The following is an 11,060-nucleotide window of genomic DNA, read 5'->3' as shown; positions in this document are numbered from 1 at the left end:
AATTATGTATATTAATAAATGACACACAATTACTTTAACATTAAAATATTAGAAAAACAGAACGAATCCTCCAGGTTAAAGATAAATTTAACAGAGAAATAGACTAAAACGAGCCGTAAGGGCAAAAGCCTTCGTCATTCAACCGGGTTTTGAACAACAATCAGAATAAAGTCCTTATCAGGAGCTACCATTACTTCGCTTTTCTTGCTGCGTATTCTTAAGAAGGTTAGATCGTTGGTAGGGTCAAGGTCCCGTACAACTGACTTCGCCTTATCTACTAAAGAGCCCAGTAAACCGGCGTATTGTACTGAAACGTGGTTGTCTAAAGTCGTCTTTATTGGTATCCCTTCTCCGTTTACGACAACTACGCCCACGACGCCTTTATGCGCTGATAGTTTGCGTACGGTTTCTTCTGCTTCGTTTGCCATTATTTAGATTTCAAGTATTCAACTTGTTCGTAAGTTTTCGTTATATTTTCAAGTTGAATGTTTCGGTAGTTTTCGAACTTTGACAGTTCAGAAATTGGGATATTTGAAGTTCCAATTTCTTTATTGTCTATTTTTATTGATTGGTAAAGCAAAAAGTTTTTACTTTCTATAGTTCGAACCACAGGTTCGAACTTACGCAAGTAAAAAATTAACGTGGAATTAACACATTTTTTTTTACTTTACACATTTTTCTCGGAAGTACGACGATTTAATATTGAATGTAGTACATAGGAGTAAATTTTTTAACATTATTCATTAATAAGATGTGACATAACATTTCAAGCATGTGTATAATTCAGGCAGATTTAGTAAAGTAGGTTAATGAGAAAGATTAAGTGGAGTTATTCCACTCATTTCAAATGTATGGCAAGGTTTAAAAAATAAAACTCAAAAAGTACATTATAATAGTATTTTAATAACATCAGAAATAATCAGTCCCTTTTTTCATTGTACATCTGGTATACACAGTATACATATTGTATGCACAGTATATATCTCCTACAGATAAATTGCCCATAATTAATATATTACATAACAATATCCCAGTTGCTAATAACAATATTAATAACATTGTTCCTAACATCAAAGCAATACAATATGATTGTTAATTTAACACAAACAATCTTCATGTTATTCAGTCATTTTCTTGCTGTATTTTAGACTCCACTTGCAAATATAAAGGGATTCTCCCGGTCTTCAATTTTTGTCTCTTGTGAACTTTGAGCTGATGTTTCATCATTTGTTTACGATAGCCAAATGCTTTACCACAAATATTGCAAACATGGTCTTTAATTCCTGTATGATCTACTTTGAAATGTAATTCCAAGTCCCTTTTAGTATAGAATCCACGACCACATGATTCACATTTGAAATCATGGTCACCTTTATGAATCAGCATATGTTTATTCAGATTGCTTTTACTCCCAAATCTAGAGGGACACTGTGAGCATTGGTACGGCCTCTCTCCAGTGTGAGATCTCATGTGCATCTTTAAAGACTCCCTGAACCTACCTCTGTATGGACATAATGAACATTTGAACGGGAGATCATAGAAATGTGTCAATCTATGTCTTGTGAACTGACCCTTAACAACAAATTTCTTGCCACATACATCACACATGTATGAAGTTTCCAACTTGTGTAATGCTAGATGCTTTTTAAAGTATATTGCTGTGTAACTATTGTTACATATGGGGCACACTTGACGCATATTTTCGTGTTCCTCGGACAATCTGTGCTCACTATATTCTTCAAATGTATTCAATGATAAATCACATTTTTTGCAGTGATAATCGCTTGATTCTTTAACATCTGTTAATTCAGATTCGTAATAATTATCCATTGCTATGTTATCGTCGTTATGAGAGTGAATAGAAGCCGGTCGGCGTAAATTTTCATCGGATATTTGAGCTGTTTTTCGGAAAAGTAGTGCTCCTTGTAAAAGAGAATGGCATGATTGACAAAGAAACTTTGGATATGGATCATCCTGACTAATATCTATGTCAGCAAATGTGCGAACGTCTTCTGAAATATCTGTAGTATCACTATCCCCAAAAATAGATATATCACCATCCTTCAAACATATCCTACATGTATGGGGTTCTTGGAAGTTTTCTTCCCTAAATTGTAAACTATCATTAAATTCTTCTTTCACTTTTGTAGATTGCTGATTACTTCGACGACATCGATTGAATTTACTATGTAATAATTTCATAAGCATTATATATCCAACCATTTTCACACCGACAATATTTAATTTGTATGTAATCAATAGTAAAAAATTGTCAATCCTTAAATTATCTCAGAAAATATTGATCATTAGCTAAAAACTGTTTTCTTTTTTAACTATTTACTGTTTATTTTTTCAAGAGACAACTGACAGGAATCACAACAAAAGCTTGACAAGTTGACAAAAGCAATGCCAATTGCCAGCAATTGCCATATGCCAAAGTCAAACCACAGATTAGTAACTAGCTACTGTCGTCTGTCAAACAATGATGTATAACAAATCAATTATTAATCTATACCACAGATATATAATATATACAATATACATGTGATCTATACTGAATCATGGTCACCAGTCATCATGTATTTGTACCAAGTTATCATGATAGTTATACATTTAAAACTTATGTGTTACTAAAATAAAATGTAAGAATTTTGTTACTTTAAATTTTAATCTCCATTGTAGCAACTTTTTATAAAAATTACCAATCTTGAACGTTCCTTAAAAATTGTCAAATGTCAATTGTATTCGGACCTTGACTTTTGGATGCTGTCAATCGTAGAGTGAGAATGAACCACTGTCAATTTATTGTCAGCTCCTATTTTGCTTTCCGATTTTCCATAAATTTAGAAGTTAAGTTATTGAGTAATTATAATAAATAAATAATCAAAAAGCGTGGACGAGACCTTATTAAATACCCAATACCTCTCACATAATATATAAGATGAATTTTGTAAAGGTATGTTTATATAACCTCTTAAATATTAAATGTATTGTTTATTTTATAATAATAAGTGTTACTTTTCAGCAATTATGGCGAACATCACCAGCCATTCGAAGTGCTTTTGTAGCAAATTACTCTGCCGTAAGACCATTATCCTCAGTCACGACAAATCCAATAAAACCAATTGAAATGGTACCACCAAGTGTGGAGGAATTAGACAAACTGTATAAACGAGTGGAATTGGAGATGAGAGGCATCGACCCCGCTGTTCTGTTAAGTTACTCTTGGTTCTGTATTGCTGCCGCCTCACATTTAGGCATTGAAGTAACTAAAAGGTATATTCTCAACTTTGGCTAGTCCTATATTAATTCAGATTAAAATAATTACTGGTTAATAGCAAAAACAACATAGCATCCATATAACATTTAGACATCTAGAATTTAATGTGTTAAACATATATTATTTATATTTGAATGGTACCAACAATCTACAAAATACTATTGGGTAACCATTTCAAAGTAACCCAAAATTGCAAATATTTTGAATGAACTTTAACTTTTTATAATTTACATGTTTGAGAAGCATTCATAAGTTATGTAAAATCAATGTATTTTGTTCATTTCAGTTGGACACTTCGAAAAGCAGAGAAGGAAAGGCACACATTGCTCAGATGTGTTCATATTTACAAAAAGCACAGAGTGCAATATGAAATACGAACATACTTTAGATTCATCCATTTGCAACGATTAACTGGATCTACATGTGACACATACTTGGAATACATTGAAAGGAACTTACCAGAAGGTTGTGCTTTAAAAGTCACTAAAGTGGAATGCCAAGCAGTACCTGAACATTTGAACCCACCAACGGAAGAATAAATGTACATTTTATAGAGTAGAGTTAGTTAATAAAATACATGTATAAGGATTTAGTGTTTTATTTCTTTCCTATTAAATAAATAAGTTCTATTTACAACCATATGGTGATAGCAAACATCATACTTATATGATATATTTACAGTGAATACTGATGATTAGCACAAAGTTATGATTATAGCAGTTAAATAGTTATGAAGTTATATTATAATATCTATACAATTTACAAGCTAGTTGAGACGCTTATATTTTCTACAGTATATTTTATTTATACTATTACAGTATTTTATACTACATACTAAACAGTTCACAGACATTAGATTGGATTTTTAGTTGCCAAGGTTTAAAAGTACTCTCCTACAAAGATGTGTGAAACTCCATAAATCATAGATAGGCCATCAGTCAATAATAATTTGTGTTGAAACTTAGTTTCATACAAAATATTTGACATCAATTATAATTTAAGCAAGTTGGCTAATATTTCTTTGGCAAGGAGGTACTTTTAAACCTATTCTAGTCATATTGATGATTCTTACATACAGTAAAAATGAAAAGAATAGCAAACGCTAGCTCAAGTGCATGGAATATCAACATAACAGCACACCAAATATATTCTAGCCTTAAAATATAGGTTTGATAAATTAGAAAATAGCATACACCAACAGCCGATGGTATTGTTAGTATCACCGAAAAAAATACAGGAATCTCTGAAATTTAAATACACAGTTTTCAGTTACGAAATAACATTTTGTCAAAAGTCAATATTTCTAACAAATCTTACTTTTACTAGCAAGGTTTCCCCTTCTTCCTAAAAATATACGGAGCACTTCTACTAGACACAGTGCACAAAATATACCAGCTTCAGTCAGCAAAGCATTTTCTGGATATGAAACATTTATAGCTTTCAAAATTCCCATGGCCACTTCACAAACGAAAAACATGCCTAAATAAAATGAATTTAGATACATTAATATCTCGTAAGCAAAACTAGAATTTACGTTCGCTACTTTGGTCATATTTAAGTTATTATCTGATTCGTTAATAATGTTTGTTGTTGTTTTTAAACTATGGGTTACCGAAGGCCGTTGTTACGATATCTTTTTGTCAAAACTCAAAAGTGACAAAATGACTAAAACGACGGCCAAAAGCATCTGCAATGCGCAAGCGGAAAGTTCTTCAGGCGGGAAAATAGGTGGGAAAGGGCGTCGCAGAGAAAATAGGGAAATTAACGTGGAATTATTTGTGTATTTATAATCATAGCATTAGCTGTTATAAGTATGTAAGTACTACACGTTTGTCAGAATTATCGATTTTATTTCGGTGCTTGAGCATGGTTTCAAATTTATGTAGATCCATTAGATTATAATTTATACTAGGTACATAATATTATTATGTAAAATAATGTGTTGTTTGCTAGTTAGAAAAAAAAATGTGAGCCGTCATGGGACGCCTGGCAGATGTGAAACATCGTTCGGTTTACAAGTGAGCCTATAGATGTGTATAGCGTGGCGACCCGTCGCCATGGCAAGCGTCGCCACGTCAACAATTCGGTTTACAAGCACATTTACAAGTGAGCATATAGATGTTTCACATCAAAATTAAAAACGACTGTAAATTTTCACTTTTGTTTTCACTTCTCATCAATAGATGGCGTGGTTCTCAGATAGGTAGTGTATGTAGACTTTACAATGTTTTCATTCGGGTTTTCACAGTACACAAAGCTGTACATCATGCTTATTTATAATAAAGTATTATAATACATTATGGTGTTTTATTATGTTATTCCCTTGCAACGTACAGATCCTACAGTGACCGTTCTTTTCAATCTACCCATATGCCAGGCGTCAACGGACTGATTCAACTGCTTCAGTTTAAACTTTTTTTTGTCAATGCTATAAGCTATTCAAACCTTAAATCATTCAAAATACATAATAAAAAATCTCTATAAAATTCTTACAAATCATTTGCAGTTTTAAGGTTTTTGACTGACTGTTTAATTGTTGTGAAATATTAACCGCTTATCCTTATACATATTACTTACCGTCTAACTCTATCTATGTTGTTTCCTACGTTAGATATAATAATATATCGAAAATATTTTATTGTAGTGTGAATTAAGAATTCTAAAGACAGGTTTCACAATTAATTATTGATCTTCGTCATAGAGTTCTCTTACAATAACGTGACTTATTTATCGTGTAACATAGTCGTTGCGCTCGGCTGCACCTTGCAAATGGGCGAATGGCAAGAAACAGAAAGTGGTCGAACAGGAACACGGAAGATAGTCGGGCTGTATACAGAACGGTGGTTGATATTATAAATTATTGTATTTATTTTTAAAAGGAACTATTTCTAATAATTGCAATTAGATGATTTATTAGATGATGACCTATTAAGATGACAAATTTATTAAAATCCAATGCATGTGAAGGTGTACGCCGTTATTTTATGTGATATCTACAGATATCTGCTATACTTATGGCAAACTCATATATTTATTTATTTATATGTATAGACTTCGTTTAGAAGCGTTTTTGAATCGTCAAAATACAGAAAATAATGATTTACAGATTACAATTTAATTACACACTTCATTAAAGCTCATTTTAAAGTATGGCGATGTGAGCTTTAACTAGGTAGGTACCTATATGTTGTGTTTTACCCAGGACCCTGTAGTCGCTACCGCTACATAATAATTCTGGCACACTCTTTCAAGAGATACTCATACTAGTAATTCGAAATAAATATGTAAGGCGCTACAGTTAAAGTATACCTAGTTATAATTTTACTTGGAAATTAAGATGGAACGTAAAATTTACCTATATAAATTAATAATGATGATGAACTATGGCAAACAAAATTCAATTTGCGATTGGCGTATAAAATGATCTCTTTTAGAACATTAAATAGGTTTATTGAAAAGGAATGTGAACATGCCTGAATAGAGAGAGTTAGGAAAATCCATAATGCTATACCGTCGCACGCGATCATTACATTTCCCTTACACCCAGCCAGCACACGTCTTGCTGATATTAGCAAAAAGTTCTAATGTAATTTATTTTTTTAGTTATTTTATCTGTGAAAATTCAAAATGAGAACAAAACCGAATTTGTCGTTTTCGAAATTGGACGAGGAGACTGGAGCTATGTTGGACAACATGTTCGATAAAAAGGATTGTATGGTGGAGATTAATCCTGGCCGGGTTATATTGCCTGCGGATTATATGACGATAGGCCAAGATATTTTGGACATGGAGGTGCTGGAAAGCGATGTCTGGATGTGTTCTTATCCTCGGACTGGTAATTTGTTTGGATGTTTTATTGCCCTTTTCATTAATAATAATTTTATAGAGCCATTAATATTGGTTAATATAAAGTGAACGTGAGCTGCATTTTTTAAATAGTAGTTCTTGTAATGAAAGTAAACACTAAACGTTATAATTAATGTGTTTTCACTCGTTACAGGATAGTTAAGTCATAAATATGTAATACTTTCACTATCAATACTTACATGCACTTGCATTGGTCTACGAGAAAATTGCAATATAGTCAATGAGCCTGTTAATTTAAACATAACACATATTATTTACAAAAAAAAATAATGACTTACAAATGGTTTTGGAACATAATTAAAATAACTTAATAAATAAATGTATTATGTAACACACATCTACAATTTTATAAATTATATTTTTTTAATAATGAATTTGCAAGCTCATCTTCATCTTATATCTATGTAAAAATATACATAAAAAATAGAGTTAAATTGCTCAAAATTTGCGCTTTCTGATATTTTTTAGGTTCTACTTGGGCACAAGAAATGGTTTGGTTGATTGGTCACGACTTGGATTATGAGGGTGCGAAATCAATACAACAGGTGCGTATTACCTATGTAGCAAGGACTTCAGGGTTTTGTTTAATTTTAAGTTTCCAATATAAAGCAAACAAAAGAATTAAGTAAAATGCTCTTCTTCTTTCGTTTGTTTATTTCATGAAATTAGTGGTTATTTTATGGTAAGTTGCATTGTGGTCAAATGTGTGCATTTTCTCCGAGTTTTCTATAAGTAAGTAAATTTAAGAATCTTCCACTGGGTGTCTTCCGATATGCACTGCAACCACTGCACAGTGCTATCACTGTAGAAAAATTCGTTCCGTTATGGACTGCCAGTATACTGCCGCAGTACCCTAGGGAAATTTATGACGTCATTAATCGCCGCCATATTCTACTGTGAGCACTGGCGTTTTCGAGGTAAGGTACTCGCAGTACTTTGATCACGTGATCAGTCCACAGAGCAAGTAATATGAACAGTCAAAACCACTCGAGTAAAGTCTTATAAACAAAGCTACAGTATAATCAGAAAATTTTAAAGTTCTGTAATTAGTTTGGATTAATAAATAAAACAATGGAAGAATTGCAAAAATTAACTTTATTAGACTGTGTTGAAAATGTTCAATACGAGCTGAAAGTTCTTTTTTATGAAAAAGTACTTACTTTTATTATATTATAAATTCAATTTACAATTAATATTAATTAAAATATTTTTAATTGGACAGTACTCCAAAACAGTTTATTTTTATGTTCTAGAAAACTTTAATACACATTTGAATGCTGCGTCAAAAAATGCGGCTGACAGTATACTGGATTGCGTTCCGTTTTAAATCGTAACCAGTATAACTGGCTATAAAGGAACGGCTTCACAGTATACTGAATTGACGTCACACCTTACAGTGGTCGCAGTGCATAACGGAAGACACCCCAAGAAAAACTAGCTAGCTTGTTAGGTTTGATGTTTAATTAACAAATTCAAAAGCAACTATCCGAATCTCCTATACTTTCCACTTGTAAAAGATTATACCACATTTATTGACTTAATTAAACTTATTAGTGGAACTGAAATCGATCCTTTTAAAACTAGACATGATATATGTATCTCGTCATACAGATACGCTGTCCCCTAGTAGAGCTCAGCTGTATCATGGTAGATGGTCACGCGGAGTGGCACGACGAGTCCGTCAAAGGCACCTCCGTGGACCTCGTGAAGTATCGCCTTCCGCATCCGCGTTATATTCGAAGTCATCTGCCCTGGGACCTACTTCCTATTGATATTGTGAAGGAGGATGGTACTGCTAAGCCGAAGGTAATGTTTGTTTTAAAATAACGATTGACATAGGATGTTATGTGTATCTTGATAGAATATCTTGCGATTTTTCTTATATCATAGGTATGTAGTATGTATATAAGGTTTATTAAAAAAAATGATAATCATATTAAAATTCGTAATTATTAAAAAAAACTTTCTTTTTTCTTTTAATTTATAATATTTATATAAATATGCCATTTTCAAAAATATCTTGACTAAAATTCGGTTTTCACTCACTTACCTAAAGCTAAGGGCCACTATGACACTAGGTACATATATGTATTTTATAATAGGTAAGTAAATATTCAGAATTTCTATCAACAGGTAATATACACGTCCCGCAATCCCAAAGACATGGTCGTATCCTACTATCACTACTGTACCCTGGTCCATGGTCTAAAGGGTAGTTTCGAAGACTTCTGTGACTTGTTCATGAGAGATCGCGCGCCTTTTGGACCCGTTTGGAATCATATACTAGGTATGTAGGTACTTATTAAGACTTTACAGTAGGTAGAGTAAAAAGTTATTGATATTTGCGTGGTAAGGTAAGTAGGAAATGCTATGAAAATGATATTTATGCTTAATGTTACGTGATTCGTTCCACATCGTTAAAATGTTTAGGTACTAATGCTGTTCTTTGCTAAATAAAAAGGATTGATGAAATATGTTACTTCCTAGTTCCTACCCACCTTTTCAATGCAGAGAAAAGTATTCGTAAACCTATTACCTACTTGTCTATTAAAAATATAGTATCACTTGTATACGTAGTATATTATTATTAGTCTGTGGTATCACTTATCATTTACATTGGATTTTAACAAAAAATACGATTAACAGGTTTTTGGAAAAGACGCGACGACCCAAACATACTCTTCATCAAGTTTGAAGAAATGAAACGCGATCTGCCCATGGTGGTCCGAAAGACGGCGAAATTTCTCAACAAGGACATGTCTGACGAACAAGTCGACAAACTTTGCGATCATTTGTCCTTCCAAAATATGAAGCAAAATCGAGCTGTTAATTTAGAAGGAATTCTCGAAAAATCCTTCGGAAAAAGTTATCTAGAACAAACTGATTTGAGATTTATAAGGAAAGGTGAAATAGGCGATTGGAAGAATTTCATGTCCGATGACCTTTCTCGAAGATTCGATGACTGGGCTGAACAACACTTGAAGGGAACTGAATTGAGTTTCGAGTAAATAAATGTATTATGCACTGGTATTGTTTATAATAAATTGTAACTTATTCTTAGAATACGAATCAACATTAAGTATATTATAATTTCAATAAGAATCTGTTAGTACCTAATTAAATTTTTAATTGTATTGTATGTAATTATAGAAATTAAGACAGGCTTAGTTTTTTATACATATTGTATTATGAGGTTTTAAATAAAATAAACATAAAAATTCAATGCGTTTTATTTGCACATAAGTGTATGGCAACAAATACATTCTATTTACAAATACTCGTAGCTGACAGACAATTATTTTTACTTACAACAGATAAATAAGAACTACCCGTGAGATAAATGTCCTTTTTTATTGACACAGATTTTTAAATAGTACATAAAGTCTGAAATTTTTAAAGAATAACATTTAATAAAATACTTCGAACATTCATTTACTTACATTAGAATCATAACATTAGATAGGTATATGATGATGATTACATAGGTATGATTATGGCAACTAAATATATTTTAATAATACATCTGTATGCATATGACAACATTGCAATAAGTGCTCTTTTATTGTATTTTTAACATCTATAAAACTGTATAAACATGTAACGAATTAAGTACATACAATATTAATCTCAAAACGACTAGAAATGTATTTAATTGACTCACAACATCCATTTTTTACAGTGATTCAAGTGATTCGAAAGTCCTATTTACAATTACTTATTACTAAATGTATATTAAAATAATAATCTCAAATAAAAAATATTTTTTGTAATTTATACTTACTAACTAAATGGTATAAAATAAATATTTTTGTAAAATAACCGTAATCCGTAGATAATTACTAAAAATATCAATTCTTATAAGATTTTAGGTGACTGTAAAATAACGTCGTGTTTATACAATGTAAAAAAATAA

General features: G+C 31.7%; 5 protein-coding genes across 6 annotated transcripts; 2 read left to right on the top strand and 3 right to left on the bottom strand.

The window, feature by feature from the left end:
* Nucleotides 1-21: 21 nt before the first annotated feature.
* Nucleotides 22-461, bottom strand: robl (dynein light chain roadblock). Its single transcript, XM_090115316.1, has one exon. It carries the CDS (start codon nucleotides 426-428, stop codon nucleotides 135-137), a length of 294 nt encoding a protein of 97 aa, XP_089971442.1. The 5' UTR covers nucleotides 429-461; the 3' UTR covers nucleotides 22-134.
* Nucleotides 462-883: 422 nt separating this feature from the next.
* LOC149898291 (uncharacterized) lies at nucleotides 884-2,379 on the bottom strand. Its single transcript, XM_090115313.1, has one exon. It carries the CDS (start codon nucleotides 2,221-2,223, stop codon nucleotides 1,123-1,125), a length of 1,101 nt encoding a protein of 366 aa, XP_089971439.1. The 5' UTR covers nucleotides 2,224-2,379; the 3' UTR covers nucleotides 884-1,122.
* Nucleotides 2,380-2,800: 421 nt separating this feature from the next.
* On the top strand, nucleotides 2,801-3,868 carry mRpS10 (mitochondrial ribosomal protein S10). The gene is made up of 3 exons (XM_090115417.1): nucleotides 2,801-2,956; nucleotides 3,026-3,276; nucleotides 3,567-3,868. Exons 1-3 carry the CDS (start codon nucleotides 2,942-2,944, stop codon nucleotides 3,817-3,819), a joined length of 519 nt encoding a protein of 172 aa, XP_089971543.1. The 5' UTR covers nucleotides 2,801-2,941; the 3' UTR covers nucleotides 3,820-3,868.
* Nucleotides 3,869-3,918: 50 nt separating this feature from the next.
* On the bottom strand, nucleotides 3,919-5,369 carry LOC149898289 (transmembrane protein 216-like). The gene is made up of 2 exons (XM_090115418.1): nucleotides 4,598-5,369; nucleotides 3,919-4,523 (listed from the first exon to the last, which is right to left on the bottom strand). The coding sequence occupies exons 1-2, from the start codon at nucleotides 4,830-4,832 to the stop codon at nucleotides 4,330-4,332; spliced, it is 429 nt and encodes a 142-aa protein (XP_089971544.1). The 5' UTR covers nucleotides 4,833-5,369; the 3' UTR covers nucleotides 3,919-4,329.
* Nucleotides 5,370-6,797: 1,428 nt separating this feature from the next.
* Nucleotides 6,798-10,365, top strand: St2 (Sulfotransferase 2). Of its 2 annotated transcripts, XM_090115546.1 has the most exons (5): nucleotides 6,799-7,115; nucleotides 7,616-7,692; nucleotides 8,759-8,953; nucleotides 9,281-9,434; nucleotides 9,794-10,365. In XM_090115546.1, exons 1-5 carry the CDS (start codon nucleotides 6,908-6,910, stop codon nucleotides 10,153-10,155), a joined length of 996 nt encoding a protein of 331 aa, XP_089971672.1. In that variant the 5' UTR covers nucleotides 6,799-6,907; the 3' UTR covers nucleotides 10,156-10,365. The 2 variants fall into 2 exon arrangements, with proteins under 2 accessions (XP_089971673.1, XP_089971672.1); XM_090115547.1 differs by lacking the exon at nucleotides 8,759-8,953 and having other exon boundaries at nucleotides 6,798-7,115.
* The last annotated feature ends 695 nt before the right edge of the window (nucleotides 10,366-11,060 follow it).

This window comes from Colias eurytheme, chromosome 23 (genome assembly GCF_061535395.1).
Source record: "Colias eurytheme isolate Ceu_HAF_F1 chromosome 23, ilColEury1 Martin Lab GWU primary, whole genome shotgun sequence".
NCBI lineage: Eukaryota > Metazoa > Arthropoda > Insecta > Lepidoptera > Pieridae > Colias > Colias eurytheme.
This window is presented reverse-complemented; position numbering and strand designations above follow the sequence as displayed.